This window comes from Coloeus monedula, assembly GCF_965178545.1.
Source record: "Coloeus monedula genome assembly, chromosome: 10".
Taxonomy (NCBI): domain Eukaryota; kingdom Metazoa; phylum Chordata; class Aves; order Passeriformes; family Corvidae; genus Coloeus; species Coloeus monedula.
In genome coordinates, this window is record NC_138790.1 from 4,383,756 (window position 1) to 4,408,611 (window position 24,856).

The 24,856-nt window shown below is 41.4% G+C and overlaps 1 protein-coding gene across 3 annotated transcripts; it reads left to right on the plus strand.

Moving 5' to 3' along the window:
• The first annotated feature begins 1,593 nt into the window (after positions 1-1,593).
• FAM168B (family with sequence similarity 168 member B) lies at positions 1,594-24,784 on the plus strand. 3 transcript variants are annotated; one of them, XM_082288355.1, is made up of 7 exons: positions 1,594-1,754; positions 8,326-8,406; positions 11,887-11,970; positions 15,879-16,021; positions 16,939-17,116; positions 18,341-18,470; positions 19,771-24,784. In XM_082288355.1, exons 2-6 carry the CDS (start codon positions 8,337-8,339, stop codon positions 18,451-18,453), a joined length of 588 nt encoding a protein of 195 aa, XP_082144481.1. In that variant the 5' UTR covers positions 1,594-1,754; positions 8,326-8,336; the 3' UTR covers positions 18,454-18,470; positions 19,771-24,784. The 3 variants fall into 3 exon arrangements, with proteins under 3 accessions (XP_082144481.1, XP_082144482.1, XP_082144483.1); XM_082288356.1 differs by lacking the exon at positions 1,594-1,754 and adding an exon at positions 2,189-2,328; XM_082288357.1 differs by lacking the exons at positions 1,594-1,754; positions 8,326-8,406 and adding an exon at positions 11,123-11,168.
• Positions 24,785-24,856: the final 72 nt, after the last annotated feature.

Consider the following 24,856-nt stretch of genomic DNA (forward strand, 5'->3'; position numbering starts at 1 on the left):
TCATTGTTGTCCCTTTGGAATTGGAGGAGATGTTGGTTTATCCACATTTGTCTGCCCGGGCTGGCCATTTGCTACATCAGCAGGTCTCACCAGGGACAGGACACTGGGCCACTCACCTCTTGCCTCTCACCACTCGTCTGTGTTTGATGCCAGTATGACTCTCTCTGGTTTATGCATTCTTGTGCAACCCAGGACCAATCACTGATGTATTTGCTGTCCTGCCAGCAGCCCACGCTCTGGTAGTGTTGGTCGTGGTGCCCATCAGGAACAGCCCGGAGACAGTGGTGCTGTTTGTACTGACTTTTCAGGACAAATGCTCTCTGTCCAGATGTTACAAAGTTATGTTTCCTTTGCAGTTGTTGGGCAGTGTGAGTGTTGGCTTGGCTTGGGCCTTTGCCACAAGTGTGTAGCTCCACATGTGTGGTTTTGAGCACCAGCAGCATGAATCCTGCACGGCTGTCACTCGGGTCTCTTTTGCTGCATGTTCAGTAATGCCCATGGGCTCTGGGCTAAATTCCCCTGCCATACAGTGCTGCCTTGCCCTGTCCTCAGCAGGTACTCAGTGCTTTCTCAGGAGGCCAGTTCCAGATCTCTTGAGATGGGAGTTCTGAGTGTTTTGTCTGAGGATCAAATCATGACCTTCACAGAACTAGGCAGTTCTAAGAGTTGTAGGGTTGGAGGGTTGGCTTGCCTCCATCATTTGGAGGATGGAGAATTAGAAAGCTCTCTTATAAATCATATCTGTTTTAATTTGCCGTGCTCTTCTGTTTCAGTTTTGTACATAGTTTAGTACAGTTCAAATGTCTCGAAAAGTTTCCTGGGTTTGCCTGCTGAGCAAACAAAAACTATTGGGAAAGCAGAGATTTTCCGGAGGTGTTCCCACAGTCGCAGGACTGCCTTCCTGGAGTACTGGCACTCTTGGAGGCGCTGTTTAATCCATCCATCTCTTGCCGAAGTTTCGGTTCACACTCCCGGCTCTGCTGCTCTTTCCTCAGCTCGTGTGCCAGGCTGGCAGAGGGCCCCTAATCCTTCCAGGAGGGGGACTGCACCACCCCTGAAAGAAGTGGGTTAAAACGTTCTTTAGTTTCCGAAACATGTTTTTCATAGGACCTGGGAGAGGTTTCCATGGAAGTGGGATTTTTCTTTCAAAAAACAGATGTGAAAACTAGATGGAACTTCCAGAATTGTGTTAGACAGCCTCAGTTTCTGCACCGTAAGCTGGTGTTCCACATGGCAGTTGGTTTGCATTATGCATCTGAAACTAACGCTGCGAAAAGTGACAGCGAGCTGTGCTGGCAAGTGGTTTAATGGAATTATGCAGCAGGCCAAAGCCCATCAAAGAGGGAGCAGCCTCCCTGGGATACTGAGACGTGTAGTTAAAACACTCCACTGATCTATTTCAGCGGAATATTCTTCTTTATCAGGGTGGGCGCATTAACTGCGGAGATCGCCGCTGCCGCCGCCGGCCCCGCCCGCCATGGCCGCTGGCCAGCGCGGTCACGTGCCCCGCGCCCTTCCGCGCACGTGACCTCCCCCCTCCCCGGCAGGGCGGAAGTGACGTCACGGCGGTCGGTGCGCAGTTGTGCGGTGCGGCCGGCGCGGAGCGGCTGCCCCCTCCCGTCGCGTCCCGTGCCCGCGGGGCCGCGCACGCACCCACGCACAGGCGCGCACCTCCGCACGCAGGCGCGGGCACACGCACGCACGGCCGCAGCCAGCGCCCGCCGCGCCGCCCGCACGCAGCGCCGCCGCTCACGGTGAGTGCGGGCCGGGCCCGTCGGCGCGCCCGGGGCCGCGGGGGGAGGCAGGGAGGGACGCCGGGCCCGCCGCCATCCGGGCCGGCCCCGCTCCGCCATCCCGGCACAGGTGCGGGCCGCGGGCCCCGGCCCCGCGGCGCTGCGGCCCGGCCGGCGATGGGGAACTTGCGGCGCCGCCTGGGGCCGCGCGGCTCCGGCCGTAACAGGTACCTGCGGCGGCCCCGCTGCCGGCGCCCTGCGCAGGGCCCGCGGCCTCCCGCGCTCGGCCCCCGCGGCGCTCGCTGTGTGCCCGGAGCGCGGGTCCCCGCGCCGAGCGGGGCGTGCTCAGGGCACGGCGCTGCCGCTCGCTGATGGCAGCGCAGCATCGTCCGGGTGGGAACTTGGTAAAAATCGAGCCTGTCGTCATGAGGGCTCCGGCCGGCTGGATTCCCCAATCAGCAGCATCAGTGGCTGCAGCTGCGTGCGAAAGCGGCTTGGGGGCCCGTGTGTGCGGTCTGCTCCGTACCTTTGTGAGCTGCAGGCGGCAATCGAATCTCAGCCCTCGGTGGTCTCTTGTGAGGCAGAAAGGCAAAAGGTACAAACGGGCTTGCGGTGCTTTTCTACATTGTTTGGAGCCGTATAAACACCAGCCAGATGGTGAAATTAGTGCTCTGAGAAACGTAAAAAGTCAGGGATTCAGAGAGGGCAGACACCCAGCTCTCAGGGGCAGAAGAGCTGGACTTGATTTGTTCGTGAATGTTGAATCGCAGTGTGCATGTTACCTCCTGTGACCAGACTTTCTGTCTGCTCTGATGTGATTTTGCTGCAAGGTGTGTAATTGTCAGTGTCATAAAACTTCCACGCTCATAGAACGCACCCTTTCCCTGCGCGTTTGGGGTGGTAATTACACACTTTAACTCTGAGGTTAGAAAGGAGGAGGGCTTAGGAGGCTTTTGGAAATCCTGTGTTCGTTGTGGTTTGTGACCGTTTCATGTTATTTCAGAAAGTAATAGGGAATAAACTCAAAATTAATTTAATGAAAAAATGCTTTATAGGATTTTAGGAAGAAGCAGAGCTCTGGGGTTTAACTAAAAAGTTCTAGATACAATTCCTTCACATAGTGAAGTTACATTCTTCCAATTTGCTTTTTTTCCTCTGTTTCTCATAGTTGGGTAACTTCCCCTAAATTTGGCAGTAGACTGGCTTCTGTGATCCTTACAGTAAGGACTTGATGTTTTGGGGACTTGTTTGAGATGAGAATATATACGAATTCAAAGTTACACAGGAGATGCGGGGATTGGAGCTGGCAACTTCTATCCCCTTGTGCCATAGCAACAACAGAAATTGTAGACGTTGAGAAACGCTGGGCAGTTTGTTTAATGTTTTCATAAGTTAGAAGGGGTTTTTTTGAAGAAAAAAAGGTTTCGGTAATGTTCTGGGATATGAAGACTAGAGCAATGCCACAATGTACAAATGAAACTGGATCACAAGCAGGAGCTTAGTATTAAATTTTTTGTGTAGGTTTTCTTTTTGTGAATGACATACGGAACTGCTGAGTCTTTCCTATGTAGTCATGTTGTCTCTGTCCTTACAGATACTGAGTACAAATGGTGTTGGTGTTACTGTATGTGTATTTTACATAGCAAAAAAATCCTAACACACCCTTGGTAGAACAGGCTTACAGGGGAGAGTTGTATTCAGTCTTACATTAAATTATTAATTAAATAGATTGGAGAGTCTAAACTGCTCCATTCCTTTTTTAGTCTTAGGAAAAAAGAATGCATGCACACAAAACGTAGAAGAGTGCTTGGAGGTGTCTTATTCTTTCTCTATGACAGCATCTTGTAACTCAAGCAGGGAGGAAGACTTGCTTGGGGATGATAGTTCCAGCTTTGTAGTTTATTTTATGTGTGAACTTCGAGCAAAGCTGTTAGCTGTCCTTTTCTAGGCTGTGGTTCTGCAGCCTCAGTCTGTCCTGTCACTGTCCAGTCCTGCTCCCTTCCATGCCCTAGAACTAGTCTTGGCCGTTTGGGGATGTGTCTCAGTTCTCTCAAGCTGATAGGTGGAAAACTAGCAATCCTTTATCCAAAAATCCTCCAACAGATCCCAGAATCCTGGCAACCAGCTTAGCTGATCTAGCCTAGCGAGGGGTCCCAGTGCAGGGATTGCTTGCCAGCTGCACAACAGTTCTGTGTGAGCATTGATTCCAGCTGCCTGCAGTCATGGGCTACCATAAACCCCTGCCCTAGCCTGAACAGGGCGAGTACCTCCTTCCTGGGAAAACTCAGTGACCTTTTTTGAGGTCTTGGATGGATGGAAGAAATTAAGTACTACCTGCTAATACCAGTACAGCATGGGATGCCTTGTCTTGGGCTTTATAATATGAGCCCCCTTTTTTAAACTAATGGTGAGAAAAGTGCCTGTTATTTGGCCTTGGATTTGCATCAAATGGCGTGTTTGGTGGCTGAAGTTTTAACGGAACATAATGTAACTGAGACTTTAATTGTCAGTTATTTGAAGAGCTGAAGTATCATGAACTGTTTTCTTTGTTACTTAGCAGTGGAAATTACTTCTTTTACATTACGAGCTACCAGGCACTTATGTATTTTACTTGTATTATGCTTTGACTAGAAGTCAAATGGGTAAAATGTAGAACGTTATTGAGATGGTAACTTAGTAGTGGAAACTGGGTCATTTGTACAATTTCATAGCAAATGAAATTCTGAAAGTGTTCCAGAATGGATAGATGTTAAACCCTGAAATGACTTAGTGTGAGTTGCCTAAGATCCAAGAAGGAAAGTGTTGGTGGACCACAGTAGAGTGCTTTAGCCAAGGTAATTGGAGATTTTTCCCCAACTCTTGTGATGGAATTGTCATAAAATGAGCGCAAAGCGGCATTCGGTAGATCTTACTCTGGTGGTGTTTCTGCACAACTTTGAAAATGAGGAGTAAGAAAATACATGTGTTGCAAAGGAACGTGCAGTTTGTCTTTCAGTGTTTGCATTGATCTGTGGGTTTTTACATTAATCTCTGTGAAATTATTTTTAAAAGCAGAGTTTCCTAGAAACATGCTTGTTCCGAGTGTAGCAGGAAAGGCTGTGTGCAAAGCAGATCCAAGTGGGAGTGCTAGAGCATCAGCATTAGTGGTTGGCCTTTGTGCTCAGCTTCCCAAAATGTGGATTTAAGAGGAGGATGGTTGTCCTGGTTAGATGAGATCTAACAGGCCTGATGAAAACTGAGTTTGATTGCCTGGCTTTGGCAAGAGTGAAAGGTGAAGGTTTGCACTTCCCAGCATCCTTGTGCAGTCTTTAATCAGAGCATCTTTAATAAGTAAGATTGCCTTCATTTCAGCTGAAAGAGTAATTCATATACAGTTAGCTCTGTGCAATTTATATACAGATGATGCACTGTAGACACTTATTTGCATATCCATTAACATGAGAATGCTTTGGAGGGAATGCCAACAAAGCAGTTGAAAGACACTGATTCTTTGGGTTTGCTTTATCCCAGTCCTCCCTAGTGTTTGATGTGGACTTGAAGCATTCCAGGGAAGTGGACTGCAAGGTTCCACATCTCAGTATAACAGATGCCCTTCCAAGTAAAATTATGGTAAGAGTGGGATGATTGCAACCACTGGGTAATACTATGTAATTATACTTACACATGTTGGGTCCTTCAGAGAAGACCTGAAAATAATTATTTATAATTAGAAGTGGTCTGGCATTTCGTCTGTGTTACAGACTGTAAGCACTTTGTGTAGGCTGGTGGCTCTGACTTGTCTGTCAGCAGTGAAAGCAGGAGTGGTGAAAGTGCATACCCGTCCCACCAAAGTTGAATTAATTTGTGTGTATGTACGCATGTGAAGTTGGAAGCATGGATTCATTTGAAGTGGAAGTGAACAGCTTGAGGCTACCAGTGCCATAGGGATTTTTTTTTCCCCCCTTACTTAAGTGGAGTTCCTCTCTCTCAGTGTGTACTTGATAGAGTCTTGAGTTGTCTGACATTTTCTATCCATTTTCTCTACCTCTTCATTTTTGTGTGGCTTCTCTTTAAGGCATCTCCTGTAGTGTATGTCCATGTGTGGTTCTGCAGTCATTGTCTACTAATATTTCTAATAGTTGGGGTTTTTGTGTATTTTGCCTAAATGTTCACAGAAGGCCCTTACCCTTGCTGATTTGCCACCTGACAGTCCTCTTTTTGTTCACTGCCATTCAGAATGGTGAGAAGATTCCAGAGTTTTTTCTCCTTATTGCTGTAGAGAGTGCAAGGAGGAGCAGCACATTTGTAGGATATGAGAGTGTGAGAGAGCGCTGTGTTATTTGAGTGGAAAGGTTTATCCATCTCCTTAAGACTTTTACCCCATAACTGAGAAATGCTGAAACCAAAGTGAAGCTTGAGCCCCTAAGGGTTTTGTAAATTTAGAGACAAAATGTAACAAAATCGACATTGAAGGAGGAGCAGAAATGCACATGAGAAGAAAATGCAGGGAGATACAAAGCAAACAGACTGAAAGCTTTCAAGTAAGTGAGAGTCATAGTTCAGAGAGAAGGATACACTGAGAAAAGTATGGGAGAAAAGAGCAGCCTTGCTAAAAGAAAATGCTGGTCCAGCAAAATACACCTGTTGATTATGGCACAGAAGAATTAATGCTGCTAAAACTCCACAGGTCTCCAGTGGAATATAGCACTTTAGACTTGAAGTATAGCTTGCTGTAGAACATTTTCAAAGAGATTTGTTTCAAATAGTGCTTGATGTGGGTCAGGTGATTTAAACATGCTGCTCTGGGGAACTTTATTCATACTAAGTGATGTAAATGGCAGGTTGTTTGGTTTTTAACTCAGTGGATTCTATTTTCTTGATGTGTAATCAAGTATGAATCTGAACGAAACAGTAATTCTATGTAAGTTAATGTTATTGGAAAGGGAGGGGAGGAAGCCCGAGAAACTGGTGAATCTTGTAATTCTCTCATATTGACTTTGAGTGTGTTGTGAAACCTGATAATAAACTTTCTGACAGCACTTAGTGATTCCTAATTTTGCACAAATGGCTGTTTTATATCTGTTGTGTACTAGGTGCTGCTAATTCTCTTGGCACAGAGCTGCTTTTAGTGTTCCTTTAAAAAGCAAATTATTTATGCTTTACAGAGTCACTTAATGCAGGTTTATCAGTGCAGCTATACTGATAAACTCCACTTGGATTCATGCCATAACATATTCTGTAACTAAGGTACTGCATGTGTAATTATACTTCCTTGTTTCATAAACTTTATTTACAAAATTTCATTAAACTGTTAAACTGCTTAACACCCTGTTGGTTGAAGTAAGATAGCATCTCGAGAAGTAGCTCAAGTGTCAGCTATTAGCAGTTAATAAGAAAGTCTGGTTTCATAGGCTGCCCTTCTGTCTTGGGTGCTTGCAGGAAGAATCATAGAGTGTCCTGAGTTGGAAAGGACCCACAGGGATAATCAGTCCAGCTCCTGACCCTGCACAGGACAACCCAAGAATTCCACCATGTCCTGAGAGCATTGTCCAAACACTCCTTGAGCTGTCAGTCTTGGTGCTGTGAGCACTGCCCTGGGGAGCCTGTTCAGTGCCCAGCCACCCTCTGGGGGAAGAACTTTTTTCAAATATCCAACATAAACCTCCCCTGTGAAGTGGTAAATCTCTGTGTGTGTAGGTATATATATATATATATATGCGCAGAAAGTCAGATGATTGGCGATACTGAGCTTTAAATATGTGGAATTTTTTTCTAAAATTCTGAAATAGTAGTTGCAAACAGTATTCCTGTATGAGGCACTTGAGAAGCATCTCCAATGCAATTTTATTTTCCTTGGTGTTTACATACAAGGTTCTTTTTAAAACGGGATTTGGTTTTCTTCGTGTGGGTGATGCTGGCTGTAGGAGCCTGGTTTTTGTGTGAATGCATCATTCAGAAATGACTGGACATGACTGTCGGCTTGTCATAGGCTCTGAAGAACTTGGCAGTAAATAAACAAAGGAAGAAATGTGGGGTAGCTGTCTCAGTGCACAAGAGTCTTTTGCCACTTGCTTCTGTAGTAATAATGATAATTTAGTGCTGGTAAAGGACTGGAATGCCAGGTTCGAAATGCCAGTAGGAATAGACCGTAAGTATTTGCATCCCTTGGCTAGAGGCTTCAAGGAAGAAATGGAAAGAAAGCAAGATTGATAGATGGTAGAGAGCTGCTGAGTGATTGATAGGCGGCATGAGGGGAGAAGTCCAACACATGAGAACTCCTGCAGTGGGTTATGGATCTGCGTGCCATGGGGGGAGCTCTGGGCAATGGAAATATTTTGAAAGTGTGCTCTGCAACAGGGAATGTTTCATTCCTGAGACATTCTCTAGCTGATTGAGGCTTGGGATGCTTTGAAACTTATTCCTGCAGTGATTATTTCCTGCCTGTAGCTACAGCTTTAATATTGAGAAGTAGCGCAATTGCTGCTTTTTCCTTTGTTACTTTTTCTTCCAATATGTTTCCTCAGTTTCCAGTTCCATGTTACCTGTTGAGGTTTCAAGCTTTCCTTATACCTAAGTAAATACTGGTTTTCTTTTTCTTTATTTCCTGATTCAGTTACTGAAATCATGAATCCTGTGTATAGCCCTGGATCTTCTGGGGTTCCCTATGCAAATGCCAAAGGAATTGGTTATCCAGGTAAGCAACTCTGTTTTCTAACAAATTTTGGTTACAATGCTCTTTGCTTGTGATCAAGAAGAAATAGTGACTTAGGAATGCCTTCATGTAAATCTGTTTTGGGATTGGGATGAGGATGCTTTTAAATTAAAAAAATGACATTTCAAGAGTGATGTTATTTCTTCTGTTATATTTCTAACTTCAGTATCTCTTCCAATGCAGCTTATTTTAGGAGCTCTAATAATTACGCCCTGCAAGAAGAGGAGGCAATCTATTTCTGCTGCCAGTTGACTGGCACTGTTAACCTTTCTATCTTCTAATTCTTGTTCATGCTATCTGTTCTCTGATTGCCCTAAGCATGGCATCAAAAGTGGGACCAAGAAAATGGCCAAAAATGTTTTTGAAATGGAAATACATTTAATTTCTTGTTTTATCTGTTTCTCGTTGACTTAAAGCTTCTCATGAGGTTTTGGGGTTTTTTCCCCTCATCTCCTAGTGTGTGTGCAAGGTGGCTTCATTTCTGACGTCTCCATAGTCTAAAAGTTGGATGAGGCAAAATTAGATTTGCACAGAACTTTCCAGGAGGGCTGAAGAGAAGCCTGTGTGCCTCTGGGAGACATTTCAAGCAGCATGTCTTGATGCTGCCTTTTTTTTCTGTTATCTCTGAGATTAGGGAGTTTCCATCCTGGGAGAGGCTGGAGGGTCTTTTCTGCTCAGTTTTGTATTTCGTAAGAAGTTAAACTTCTTTAGCTTTCTTTAGCTTTTGCAGGGATGCTGTTTTGTGATTTAGTTGGTGTCTGTGTTGGGAGGCAGAAATTACTCTGTGCTGTTACTGTTTATATTCTTGGTAGCTGTACTATATTCTCCTACTGGTATTTACCATTCTTAAATCTGTTTTTCACCTTGGATAATGCACTAGAGTTCCTGTTTTCCTGTTCTATTTTTCTCTGTTATTCCTTCTAAATAGTGGTGCATAAATGAATTCTCTTTATTGGCTTGATTGTCTCAAAAGCATTTTAATTTAATTTTTTGCTTTTCATGTTTCTCAAACTAACGCACCTTTCCTGATTTCTACAGTATTTGTAAGGGAAAACACAAAAAGTGTTGAAATGTTTTTAAGTCTGTTGAGTGACTGGAATGGTGCAGTAATAAATTGTAAAGCTGACACTGTGTAACCATAAGTCCTGCAGGATGGTTTTACTCTCTGTAACTGTCTGAGTTATAAAGGCTGTAGTAATCTTACAATAAGGCAAGCAGCAGAGGCTTACTAATTAATAAAATGCATGGGACAGTTATTTTTGTATTTGTAATAGATTGCTTTTCTTTTGCTTTAGATAAAGATTATTATGGATTATTTGAATATAACTTCATATCTTTAGCTCTATTTTCTAAACCCAGATTTATATTAACCAGGTTTTCATTTGTGCTTATAAGAATCTACATATTGCATCAAGGCTCTTGTCTATACTAAACAAAGTTGTACCTTTATTTAGGAAAAAATACTATTGTAGATTCAGAAATAGCAGTTTAAACAACCTCGCAGTCTCTTATCTTTTACTATACTATTATAAATCCTAGACTTTATATTAAATTATGGAAGTGCTTTATATTTGCCAGTCTGCATAACTAAAATATATGGAATTGCAATAGAATTGTTACAGAAGTGCCTTAAGTGTTGTGCTACAATGTGGTTACTTAGAATTCTCCCTCACAGCAGTTAGTTGGTCAGTTCACACCACTGTGACCCTTAAATTCAGCTTAGTCAATAATGTGTTACACCATTAGATAGTTTGCTGAGCTGCCTGGTCCAGGCTTTAAGATTATGGGATGAATACAAAGCATATTATTTAAAAGGAAAAGTAGACTTGCGTTTTAGGATTTTTTTGAAAAATGTTGCATGACTAAGTCCCCCTTCTTTGCTTCTCCTAATTGAAAAGCTGCAGATTCTCCACTCAGAATCATTGCATTTACATGGGTTGCATGGTAATAGAAAGTGAGGAACACAGCAGTAGGTGGAATGCGTTATTGAAAGGCAATGTGTTTCTAAAGCTGTTGCATATTTAATAACTGTTTATATTATACTACACCTATTTCAGGCTGTTGGATAGTTTTACAGCAGCAAGAAATCAATATTCATATGTTCTCATATGGATGGAAGTTCCTTGTAGAAGCTAAAGCTGCTGCTTGTTGTAGTTAGATTTTTCACAAATGACCTGTTTCTTGAGTAGCTCAGTGCTCCACAGTGCAGCTAAAGCTGTGAAGGAGGAAAGAAAGGACTGAAAATGTTTCCCACATACACTGTTGCAGATGTGTAGTGTGTTTGAGTAAGGAAAAGCTGTACTAAAGCTTTCCACCAGCAGCTTGTGAGTTTGAAAACTGAAGAGCTATTTACACTCTGAAAAGTTGTTACGACTTGGATATGTTATTTTTAACTTTGATTTTTAAGCCTAATGCTTTTCTTAGTCTTATCCATGCTGACCACCTAATAGTAGTGCCAAGTGTATGTCATTTGATATGTTTACAGAGTGCTTTACAAAACTAGGTTAGCATATATAGTCCTGAGCTAAGTAATTCTTATTGTTGGGAGTAATTGCTGAGGACTCTGAGATTCATAGTGAAATAAAAGCTCTTCAGATTTGAACAGCAGTTTAAAACTAAGCTCGGAGTCTGACAGTGGATATGCAAATATTAATTGCCTTTTATCTGAAGAAGCTGAAATCTTTCTATGTAGAGAGCAGAATGTAGTAACTCTTTCTGAATACAGACATGACTTGGTTTTACAGGTTTGAATAATGTAAATAGGTTCTTGGGAAAACTAATAGCTATTGTTAATTCAGAAATTTCACTTATTAATCTAAACAAGCTTCATGTCTTTCCAATAAGTAGCTTTTGCAAATGCTGTGTTGTGCCTTACACTGGAGTATATTACAGTGTTCTCTGATGTGGAAGTGTTTCACTGTAATTTTGCCAATAACCTCTGTGAATCACTTGTTACTGTTGTCACTGTGTGTGTCTGAAACTGGGGAGCTTGTTTGATACCAAGTGTAGTAGCAAATATGTGTCAAATTCAGCAAGCAGTTTGGACTACTACTGCTTTGTACTTTCTACTTGAGATATCTCTGATCTGGAGAGTCAGAGTCACTCTAACTTTTAGGGATTTATTTCTGTGAAAAAGTCCATTCAGATAAGTGCTAAATGTGCATCTCCCCAGGGGCAGGCATGCAGGACAGTTACACAAAACTTTGTTTTCCAAGTAACTTAACAATTAGTTGTCCAATGGAGATCGCTGAAAGAGGGGTGTAAGAGAGAATGGACTTGTGAAACCATAGCTGTTCCCTTCACTTAGCATTCATCTTCAGGGGGCTTGGGAGAAGGGGATTGCACTGTTTTGTTTGAGGAGGTGTGATTGTGTCTGTTTGCTTGCCTCAGGTAAAGCATGTGCATTGAGAACTTTGAGTAAAGTCAGTCTAGAAAATAACTTTGGTGTGTTCTTTCTTCTAGCTGGCTTCCCCATGGGCTATGCAGCGGCTGCTCCTGCCTATTCCCCTAATATGTATCCTGGAGCAAATCCTACCTTCCAAACAGGTATGTGGAATTGGGATGTCGGAGCAAGAACCTGACATTTGCAAGTGGTTAGAAGCAAGAATGAGGAAAAGCTGTAGGGGCTTACAATAACACTTGTACTGTGGGATAAGTTTTATGTTACCTTGAGTATGACCTGTAAGGAATCATCTGATAAATTAAAGTTATAATAATCTTAAGTCATACTGCATGCACCTTCCAAGAAGGGAACAGCTGATGTTTTAGCTGTTGTTTCTGTATTTCCAGATGATCTTTGAGGTTTGCATTACATTTCCCTTCACTGCTTCCTTCATGGTTCTGCTTGCTTTGCATCCTGCTGGTCATTTCCAGATTCCTGTTTTTTCTTCTGTCTGTTATCCTCAAAATTATTCTTTTTCATCCCTCTCTGGAAAGCCTCGTTGCTGGGTAGAACTGATTGGGCATTGTGGATACAGGGGAAGGACTTACGTAACTGCACTTACATGGGTGTTATTTAAGAAAGGGACTAGGATGAGCCTTGGAAAAGGGAGGTGGAAAAACAGACATGGAAAACAAGGCCTTCATCAAAGTTATTTTTGTGTAGTTCTGTTTTCCCAAGTAGAACATGATTTTAATGTGCTGATAGTTGAAACAAAACAGAGACTGGTAGCATTTAATTTCCACTTAAAGCAGGAACATGCACCTGATACAACAGTATTCTCCCTATGGTTATTTTGTATAGGGAGGAATTCCTTACATTGCTTTGGTAATGTAGAGCTGGGCATCCTCAGAACCAAGTTTGTCTGTGAATGCACTTGTTTAATTTATGGTAATAGGAAAGGATACTGCTTGAAATTGGGAAGCTTATGTTGTGGAAGCTTGCTTGGTATTGAAGTTCAGTGTTTGTAATGGATGGACTTTAACTACCTGGAGACTCTTGAGGGTGTGTCAGCAATTACTGAGGCAAGACTCATCTAAAATGTGTGCCTGCAGAACCTGTTAGAAGTGTGTAGCTTTCCTTGGAACTCTGTGGGTTGGTACAACCTGTGTCACTGTTCAGTTTGCTGCTTGGAGGCAGAGTGAGTACAGACTCAGACTTCATCTTGTCTTTGGCCTTGAATTTAAGGTAAGGAAACAGATTAATGTTGTAAGTTCCAGGAACTAAAAAAAAAAAATCTATCCCATGGCTAGGTATTGCCACTGTGCCAGTATCGTATCTGGGGCTGCCAGCTTGCATCTGCACTGGATTGCTTGAGAACTTACTCCGAGAGCCACATTCGAGGAAGAGTAGTTCCCATCAGGGTAGAACTCTTAGCTCAGGGGGCAGACCCCCGTGTGGGCTTTTATTATTGTCTTCACTGCTGTCAGGTGGTTCAGTTTCACTGCCTTCTGTGCTGCCCTGCATATATCCTGCAGCTGTGCTGAGGAGTAGCTGTAGGCTTTGATTCTAGGGTCAGGTAACCAAAAGGTAGCTCCAGTCTTAGTACAGGTTGCAGTTTGCAAATCCTGCTGCAGGAAGATGAGGCCAAGCTGCATGGAATCAATTTAACTAATCATGGGGAATCTGGGGAAGATTCTTGACCTGTTAGACTTAATCATGTTGTAATATTAGTTTGCATTGATTAATCTTGGAATATATCTCATGCTATATAGCAAAGTCAAAGAAAGAACTTTTTCACTTCTAAGAAAAAGCAATAAAGATGAATAGAAGTTGTATACTGTCATTGAATGTCATTAATTTTTTAAAAAACTAGTATTGTTAGTCTTTCTTGCTGTTGAATAGGAAGTAAGCTTTTATTTCAGAACTAAGAATAGCTTTAATTTTTTGCTGCTCTTTAAGCTGTTAACAAAAGTTCAAAATGTACAGACCTCTAATTCAGGCAGATAACAACTTGGAGTACTTTGTACTAACAGCTGGGATTTTTTAATATCTTTTTTAACCTTTCTGATGTAACCTCTTGTTTGTAGAATCAAAGCTTTTGTAAATTTATATTACACAGCAGCATTTGAATGTGCTGTGCCACTGCTGTTGTGAAAGGGTACTTTTTTTAAAAGGTAACTGTCTTAAATTACTGTGGTTTTGACTTACCCTGTAATTTACTGTTAAGGTCTTTGCTCCATATAAGGGAGAAAAAAAAATAATTGGGAAGACAGAATACCTCTTGTGCAGATTTACCACTTTGCAAGAATGAAAGAGAAATAGCCTGTGCAGCTGTATCAGTGGGTTTTTAGAATGAGAGTGGGCTTCACTGAGGACATGGTTGTAGTGATTCTTCATGTTCAGCATTTTGTAGCTGGGGTTTTCACCACAAATAGCTACCCATACTAATAGATGTTACTTCTTCACCATGCTGTATCTGTGAAATACTTAGGATCTCTAAAAGCAAGAGGTCAGAGTAAGTGCTGCGGTGCAGCTTTTTAAAAGGTAATAAATTCTATTAAAAAGAAACAGTGAAACTATTTCTTTGTAAGCTAAACAACTTTTAGTTTGAAGGGTGTAATGAAATTGAACAGAAGCCCAGACTTCTTCAAGAAGAATGAAGGTCATGTGTCATCATGCTGTTTGCACAGGCTGATTTTTGACAGCACAAATGCCAGCATTCTCTCTGCTATGCAACTTCAGATCTGTTCTCTGTATTGAAGTCAGCCCATTCCAGACAGTTTTTAAAATCAACCTAATCTCTACTCTGATAGTCTCATTTTTTTCCTGTAATTACCAAGTGTCTGTTCTGCCTTGCCCTGCCCTGGTACTAGTTTGTTCAACTCCAACTAACTACAAATTGTAGCTGTGGATGTTGTGTCTCCTAGTGTGGTGGGACCTGCATGAGATCCAAGATGTTTTCAAAACAGCACAGGGCCTTGGTGCTTTCTCCAGACTAGGTCATGCCTGTTGTTTGCTACTCTAAATGTTACTCCTGTTGGATACTGCTGCTGAGGTGTTTGTATTCCCATTCTGGCAACAGAATAATCTTGGGAGTGTAGCACACAGAAACATTATATATATAATCTATCTCACAATTTCCTCTACGCCTCTTCAAGCCCTTGTTCTGACCCTGAGACCTTGTCTGATGAGGGCTGGAGAAATTATGGAAAAGCTGTCTTTGGGTAGGGTCTGAGCCAGCAGTTGCTACTTATCCCTGTAAAAATTCAACAGTTCCAAACATTTACAAGGCAAACTGATTTTGGGGGCCTTGTAACAGGAATGCCAACCACTTTCTGATGGCATCTGAAGTCTTACTGTAAAGCATAAAAACAATTCTTAAGTGATGTTTAAGGATATGTCTACATATATAATACTCAAAAAGAAGAATTAAGGATCTTAAGTGCCTTCCAAGTCTAATTTGCAGTTGCACTGAACTTTGCAGTGTTTGTGTTTTAAAGGTAGAGCATTTCATGTTTATTTTAGCAGTTCAGAAAATGCCAGAAAACAAATAGAAATAAAAGTAAGCTGAAGTAGGGGGTTGCAGATTTTGTCTCTGTTCTCTGAAAAATCCATCATGAGGTCTTTAGATGATTCTGGCTTTTGTAATTCTTACTCTTGTGCTGTGTCATCTCCTACAGCAGGTTAGTTGACTGCTACTGTTTTGCCAGTACAATTTGGGGTTGTGTGGAGAATTGACTGACACTTACATGTGCCAAGTCCCCCTATGTAGGGATGCTGCCTAATATGTTATTATGAAAATGCACTTTTTGCCCCATATCCATAGACTTGAAAAGTAAATTGTGCAAGTGCACAGTTAACTTAGTTGACACAGTCAAATACTATTTCCAGACTGTTACCAGTATGAGGTAAATGATAGAACTTAGGCTTGGATATTGGGACTAACTTAGGAAGTACTCACATGAAGCTTATGGAGTTGGGAAATATGAGAATTGTTGTGCCTGACTTTGGAAAGCATCGTGCTGCTGAGTGTTTTCCACATTGTTTTAATGCAGCTTTCCCTTTGTTTCAGGTTATACGCCAGGCACCCCATACAAAGTGTCCTGTTCACCCACCAGTGGAGCAGTGCCGCCGTACTCGTCGTCACCGAACCCCTACCAGACTGCTGTGTACCCAGTCCGAAGTGCCTACCCACAGCAGAACCCATATGCACAGGTCCGTGGGCAGAGCCACAGAATGCCTCTGTGGGCAGTGCTGTGTGTGGTCCCTGTGATAGCTGTGTGAGCTCTTCCAACTTTCATCACGTTCATTTCTTTGTGGATGGAGAGAATTTGTAGCTGCCTACAATAAGAATTCTTAATACAGTGATTTAGTGTGTGTGTGCAGTTTTACATTCTCTCTTGCATGACAGTTACTCAGCACTTACTGAAGAGACACTAAATTCAGTAGTTACCAAAACAGGCTGGATCCTATAGCTACCTATATCCTGATTTTTGTTTTGTCAAAAATGGTCACAATTTTTTTAATGGAGTTTCTGTTGTGATTTCAGGGATTTACCAAGTCTCATGCTTGGGAAGCTGTTGAAAACTATTGGAAAGGGTAGAATTAAGATACGTTAATAAACGTGATATTTTGGGGAAAGTTTGCCTTTTCATAGTGGAAACTCACCTGGCATGTAAGCAGTAGCTGAAGAGTATTAATAAGCACTTAACAAGTTTTATTCAGTCTGCTTAGTGTACTTGGATTTGCCAAAAACATTGGGGTATTTTACTAAAAGCAACTGAATAAAAAGTTGTGAAGGAATGAGGAATTCTGTCATGGATTAATATACTAAAAGAATCAAAATGAAGAGAATGAATGATGTATGAGCCCTTATTGTTGACGGTACAGCCAGCATCTACAAAGGTCCCTACTTTGTTATTCTAAATGCCTTAAAAAGGGATAAAATGTTACACTGTGAGTGAAACACAATTGTAATAGTTAAAATTAATGTTTTGGCTTCTGCTCTGTAAATTCATTGCATCTTTAGAGTAATACTTTTATTTTATGATACATTTGTGAAAGAAGATACCATGTATCTTCCCCAGCAGATACACTGTAATTCCTTAATGTACTGTTATTTTCTCCAACAGCAAGGCACTTACTACACACAGCCTTTATATGCAGCACCACCCCACGTAATCCACCACACCACAGTCGTGCAGCCCAATGGAATGCCAGCAACCATGTATCCTGCTCCGATCCCGCCGCCCAGGGGGAACGGGGTCACCATGGGGATGGTGGCTGGGACGACTATGGCAATGTCAGCAGGTGTGTGCACTTCCAACTGTTGCTTTTTCTCAGTGGAGCTCTCCTTTGAGCCCGGGGTGGAGCAAAGCTATGTTACAAAATGTGATGCCTCAGGTGTACTTGACAGAATCATACAAATGTCAGTTTAGCAGGTTGTGTGGTGCAGTGTCTTCTGAGTGAGCCCAGCTGGGTCAGGGTTTGTTCTTGTTCAGCAGTACCTTGATCACCTCTAAGGATGGAGGTACCACATCCTCTTTTCAGAGTTGGTTTTATGAGACTTAGTAGTTTTTCTTCATATCTGTATAGAATATCACTTACTCTTAACACCCTTTGCATCTTGTCATACCAGTGTCAAAAGTGTGACTTCCTCTTCCCAATGCATTTCTCTGAGCCAGTTGAAAGCAGCAGCCTCTTAGAGCTGAGGAAAATGCAGTGTTTTGGTCCCACCCCTCGTATCACAGACCTTCCTTGTCTTGAGATACAACACTTCATGTATTTGCAGTACCTGCAGGTTCTCTGTGTCATGGGAAATGGTTGGGGATGTCTACTTCCTATTGCCAAACTCTTTTAGTGGTAGTGTTTTGGAGAGAATGGTGTTTAACCAATAATTCAGTTTCATCTTGGAGTGTTTGCTGAGGTGCCATGCTTTGTTACTCACTGGGTGTTAACTCACAAAGAAAAGTCCACCTTCACTCAAGGGACACTAATTTAGAAATTGAAAAAACAAGAGCCATAAGTTTGTTTCTAGATTCTGGTTTCTATCCTGTCAAAATTACAATTTAATTTGAGAAACCTCAAAACTAGAGGAGTTAGGTGTTACAAACTGAACTAACATTAGAGCTTCATTCATGGGGAAAAAGCCTATCTGTAATAGTGCAAACAAGAACTAACTTATTCTGATTATCAGTCAAGTTATCTCTACCATCAAATATTCTTAATGGCATGTAAAGCCTGCTGTGGGAAGAGTTGCTTATGTTGCAGGGTTTCTGCTAGAGTTATTTTTGAGTAATGAATATCTTTGTATGCATTGGCCTAAACATCCACTGGGCTAAAATGGCCCCCTTGCTTAAAGGCTTGAAGAAGATTGGGACTGGAGTGCAAAATGATAGTGGTAACTTTGAAGATGAACAAGTTGTAACTGTCTTTAAAATTAAGTTGTTTTTCTCCCCCTCCCCCCACCCTTTTTTTTTTTTCCCTCCTCTACTAGAATTTTTGCTTACTGAAAAACTGTTCTCTTCATTCTAGGTACTTTGTTGACAACTCATTCCCCAACTCCAGTAGCCCCTCATCCAGTTACTATGCCCACATATCGGGCTCCAGGAACACCAACCTATAGTTATGTGCCCCCACAGTGGTGATCATCCTGGCAGTCAGTGTAAGTTACATTGAAAGCAGTTAATCTTTTTTACAAACAGCATTGCAAGTTCTTTTGGGGACATTTTGCAGATGATAAGCAATGGAGGGTGCTTCTACAGTACTCCAGTTGAGCAGGAATACTCAAAAATCCTACTGGGATTTCTTCAGTGGTCTGTGTCTTCACAAGTCATGAATCATTTCATGAGGCGTGATTGTCAAATATGAAAGAAGGAGCCTTAAGTTTGCCTAATTAAAATACATCTGGAATTAAATATATTCAGTATTTTGGAATCATTGTTGAATTCAGCAGTACTGTGATTCCTGAATGAATGTATTTGACTTTGTAGTCTTACCTGTGATCGGCAAAATATGTAAGCAAGGTGTTTTGCCTTGCTCAGAGGGTGAGTATTCCTCACAAGCTGCTGAAACAGATAACCTTGAAATAATTTTGTATATTCACTCTGTTTCAGGTAAGTATCAGTTCATACTGCATGCAGTCAGCATAGAAAAAGCATTTTTAGTGTGAGCCAAAATTTAGATCATGGATTTCAAGAAAACGAGTTTAATTTTGAAATCTGCTATAAAGTGGGGTGGATTTTGGGGGTGTAATCTGTATCAAACTGACACGAGGACTAATGTTTTTGTGATACCCACTTCATTTCTTGTTTGCTTGGTTATTTTTAGCTTAAGTTGAAAACAGCTTCATTTGAAATAATGGCTTGTCAGACCAACTGAACTTGAAATTTTCACTTTTAGTCAATTTAGTTTATGACAAAAGTTAACTTTAACTTTCTCTGGATTTCTGTTTCAGCAGTTAGAAGTACAGAGTTCTGAGATTGCAGGTGACTATTCCCTTTGAGATAGTAATGTAGCAGCCATTTCTCATTTTGCTGTGATGCTACATAGCTGTCTGCAGATCTGAAGTGTTTCACATGAAGCATTTCAGCCAAGAGTCTTGCATTACATGAATATAAGAAGTGAAAATTATGCTGGGAATAAACTCGTTACTGCTGGTAATTAAATTTAGCACAGAATACCTTCTTAATATTGCGTCTTCTACATTAAACACAATGGTAGTGATGACAGAAAGCTGGACTGGACATGACAAGAGCAAGTCCATGTAGTGTGCTGTTAGCCCAGAGGGCTGTATGTGTCAGCTGACAGGATAAGTGCTAGGGTAACATTATTTAACACTTAACATTTGTTGATATATGTGTGTATCAGTGTGGTGCATGCAATGCTAGTGTGTTCTGCCACACTCAAATAACATTTCACCTAATTGAGAGTATTTCCCACTCTTTTCCCCCCTCTTAATGTAGGTTTAAAGATGGGAGATATGCAATCAAGAAATTGAGGTTTAAAAGTTGGTGCTGAAGCCCTCATGCCTCCAACCAGGACTTTCCTTCTGAATGCTTTCAACACTCGGCTAAACACTACTAATTCCTGATCACTGAAGATTTTCCAGTGCTGCATATCTTACATCTTGGAACTCCAGCAGTTAGTCTTAAAGCAAATCCTGTTTTGTGGACTGTCTTGCAATTTTTTAGCTAATTATAATGATAAAAAGGGAGTATAAATTTATTCTGATCCATATCTAGTTGAATGCATGTTAAAACACAAAAACAAAGCTTGCTCAATCTACCTGCAGTGACTGATGCAAAAACCATCATATGCAAATCCAAAGGAACCGAAAAGTATTTTACAACTTGTATCACTAATGCACTGTTGTAATGTATGCAGGGTCTGACAAGGTAGAATCATGAAAGTGAGTTTCTTTCTAGAATACCATAACACACATTAGATGAGTGCTTCAGCCTGTTTCAGGTTGATGGAGTTGCCAGTTTAATAGGGGCATATTTTTATTTAAGTGATGAGTTCTTTTCAAATTCAGCTAATAAATTGGAGTGACTGGAAAATGAGTCAGACAAGCTGTAGAAATCCCGCACACGATTAGTTTACTTCATACCTTTTCATTTTCATTGTATGAAATCAGTGTTATACAGATGTTCTTAAGGATCAGAATGAAATGACAAAGGTAATGCTGTGTGTGCCAGTAAATAAGGCAGACCTCCTTGAGGCAAAACTGGCTCTTAGGAATAGTAGGAGGTGATATCACCTGGATAATGAATAGCACGTCCTGGGGAGATTTCTAACCAGTACTATCTTTCAGATAATGCAAGATGTGTCAAAGTGAGACTGCCACACAGACTGATAGAAAAACACTTCCTTTTAGTTCTCAGTTGAGCAAATTCGTGCTGTTTTTCCTGAAGAATGTTGTAGTCAGTTGAAAACGTATGTGCAGTTGATCCAGCTTGCTTTCCAGAAACTTAAGAAGTGCAAGGGCTTTCTGCAACAGAGTTCAGCTGCATGTTATTCTGAGGAAAGCTTGTGTGCCTGATGAGTATGTTAAAGGGGAACAAATCATTTTAACACAATTTCCTTATTATCTACTTGCAGTATGGACTATGGATACTCTGTAGTAGGGCTGCCAGAATATAGAGGATTTAAATATCCGTTTCATTTTGGGTTTTTTTCATGAAAATATTTGTAATTGAAGTAGGAGCCACTTGTTGGTTACAGCCTTTTGGTGTGTTTTCTTAGTATTTTCTTTTTTTTTACTTCCTAAATTGCACTTGGAAGCACGTAAAATAAGACTCGACTGCAGATTAGCATTTCATTGCAATGAGTCATTTGTGATATTCTTTCTTGCAACTTCAATTTTTAAAGTACCTCAAAGCAAATGCTGTGGGGATAAAGGGCTAGCCTTGGAACCCATTTGTATACCAAAATTATTATGGGGGAGATTTTAAATTTTTAAATTTGAATATTGCACATTAAAACCGAGGTTCTTCTTAAACCTGCTTGATTTACATTTCCAGAAAGATGCAATTTTTTTTTATACATTCTGCCTGCAATAAATTATGCAGTAAATGGATATAAAATGTTGTTCCCTTTTAAGCATTTACACAAAGGTATATCAGGCTGTCTTGTTCTCGTAGGTTAACTTCCATTCAGAATTAAATTTTTTAAGTTGTGTATCTTAGTTATGCTTTGTTTTGGGGTGTTCTGCTCCTGTACGGGTTTGGCAGCTGATTTGAGGTAGCATCAGTGCTGATTTAGTGCTGCCATCCCAGTACTCTGCCCTGGTGAAAGGCTTGTGTACCTTCATACCCCATTGGTGGTTAGAGCCTTCAGTAACTTTATTTTTTACAGTAAGCACTCTCTGTATTTTGTACCCTTTTTTTTTTTTTTTTTTTTTTTTAATAAAGTTTAGGTTTATTTTGCATGAATCACTGTCAGTGGATGGCCCCCTTATTTCTAATGCCTTGAACATAACTATGTTGTTGGAATAAGTACTTTCAACCTTACTCATGAGCACTTACTGCAGCTTAGGGATCTCCGTATGTTTTTATATGGAGCAGAAAATTATTCAAGACAAACTTAATTGAATCTGCTTTGTTCAAGTGTGTGTAGCAATTCCATTTGTGTTAGATTTGCAGCTGTGATTAGTCAGGTGTGGCAGAGCACAGTGAGCACCAATGCAGGGCGCTTGTCCTGAGCGTGGTTTTAACCAGGAGCTGAGGGTTGGAGCAGTGCTGTGTTGGGGAGGAGCTCTGAGGGCCAAGCTGGAAGTTTTGCTGTCTCCTGTCTCATCACCATAAACTGAAGTTTTGAAGGTCGTAGGAGAGAACTTCCATGAATGCTGCAATAGAGAAATAGTTTAGGAATTAATATAACTTCCTATATATTTGCTCTAACTTCAGATTCCTAAATGTCACCTTGGAATTGGTCTCTGTATAGTATTCCATAACACTTAGGCAGTCTCACTTACTTGAGCACTTTTTTTTCTAAGTTGCATTATGGGATTCATCCAGGAGGGAGAAACTGTACCTTGTTCAAAGGTACTGCACCTTCCAGTCCTGAGCGATTCTGATCCTACTGGGAGGCTGGAGCTTGTCTCCAGGAGTTGTTATGAAAAGTAACCAAAAGCACAGTGCAGGGGGACGGGGGGGAATATGTGTATATATAACTATCTTAATGGTATTTTGTTGCAAATAGTAGAAAGCATGGATATAAAACTGCAGTGGGGGAAACTGTACATCATTAAATAGGCGTTTACACAGTGAGGGTCTTACGAAACATTCTCTCCTGCTTTTTATATAACATTCCCTATTTAGAATTCCTTTATAAATGAAAACGCAGTATGTGTTTGCACTAGAGCTCCTCAGCAAATGAAAAGAGCTAGTGCAGTAGAGACATTTCAGATCAAGCTTCTCTTTAAAAAAAGAAAAAAAACTTTTATGGCAGCTTTATATGATTAAAAAAAAAAGTACTACTATAAACCTGGAACTGAAAATAACTGTTGCAGCAATAACAAAGAGAAGTCCAAGAATTTTTTTTTAATTCAAATTTCAGGTGTTGCGTCTAGATAAAGTATTTTTTAAAAACCGAGGTATTCCCTATGTCAGTAATAGCTGATGAAAATGTCTTTTAAATGTAGCAGCAGCAAAAGAAAAATGGCTAATTGGCACCAAAAACATGTAGCCCTAGTCAGTGTGGTGGTGGTTAACTAAATACTAGGAAGGAAAAGAGACACCTTACTACTAGATGTTGCTTATGCTTGTTGTAACCCTCTCCTGTTTGGAGTTTCTAGGAGACATGCAGGAATGCTGTTCAAGAAAGCTTCGTTTTGAGTGTACTATGCAAGGTAAATGCTTAGATGCAGTGGTAGATGACAAAAGTCCTTTATTTTAGTTGAAGTTCTTCCTTGTATTGCTTCATCCACTGAAAAAGCAAACCAAACAACAGAAGCAAACCACCACCCATAAGTACCACTGTGTGTTAGTGTTGTCAGGGTAGCTGATGGTACAGAGCTGCACCAGGGTACTCAGCATTGGCTGCTCTCCATGGAGCGTTCTGCCTTCACTGCTCCTTGGGTAGTAAGGCAAGAGCACTGACTTGGAATCACTCCCCAGTGCTTCAGCACAATATTCCACACCGTTCATTTGGGTTTTGCTCAAATTGGTAAGCGCAGCAATCTGATACCACCACCTAACTCTGGGGTCAAACTCATGCCAGGAGTGGTGACCACCATGTGTGTGAAAACTCCCATCTTAGGAGCGTGAGCAATAGTGATGCTTCAGCTGGAGCTTGAGGGACGGGACAGATGCTGTGGCTGTGCCTGGTCCGTGGCTGCCCAGGCTGTTTGTGCAGTGTTCCTTAGGAAATAGCCCTGATCTGCCCCAGCCTGCTCCAGCATGTGTCGGTCCAGGCAGGCTCCTCAGCCCTGTGGGCCAGGCTTTGTGTGGGCTGTAAAAGACATGGCAATTTCCGCTTGTTCACCTTGTTCTCATTAAGAAGTGTCAGTTTCTAATCCTGTGTTGTATCAGCTCTAGGCTTCCTGCAGAGCCCCTCACGCTGAGGAGGTAAAATGCCAGGGGCCAGGAACACCTGCAGCAGGGTTGGGCAGCTTGTGCACCAGGGCTGGCCCAGAGTCGAGCTGGTTCCCACATCTGCTGGGAAGGAGCAGGGACTCTGGGCAGGCTGGGAGCACCTCTGCCCGGGGTGCTGAGGGCAGGTGAGGAGTGTCCTGTAGGCACAAGAGAGGGAAGAGGAACAGTGCTTATCTGGGGACAAGAAACCTTTTCTTGTGCAGGTTGCATATAACACTGAAACATCTGAACTTCAAACGTAGTAAGGGTCCATTTGTGATTTTTAAAAGTACTCTAGACAATTTATGGGCCCTGAAGTTTCAACATCAAGAAAATGACCATGACTTTTCTAAACTGGTTGTGACTTTTGGGCACTTAGCAGGCAAACTGGGAAAGCTTTTTTAGCTGGCTGCTGTACAGACTTGTTTTAAGTAGAAGGGATTTGTTAGTGGGTTTTTTTAATTGTAATGCTATTATTGGCTGCCCTCCTGTCTTAAGATCTAAAAAAGTGAGTGCATGCAATGGAAGTACAAGAGGCCCCAGTAATAGTTTTCCATGTTTGTTATGAAATAGACACAGGTTTCCTTTTTATGACTTTTTTTAAAACTGTCTTAGGAACAGTTGTATTGGTACTTTTTTTTTTTTTTTAAGTTTAGGTCAATGTTGTCTTCCAGAATAAGTTTTAAGGCATCACTCACTCCTGCATTGAACTATTGCATCAACACAAAGAGTGGAGATTCCATTCTGAGCCAGTTCAATTGTGAAAATTCATACTTTTTTATTTTTTATGCAATTCAATGAGTAGATGAGCTCAAGTTTAAATTCTTAAAAGCACGTTTATTGTAACAAGAATTGTTATGTATTAATACTTCAGTTTTCAATAAAGATTGACTTGTGTTGCTTATTGTGGTTTCTTTCCTATTGTCTTTGGTGACATCCTTCCGGAAAACATTCTGTGCTGGGGAACAGTATG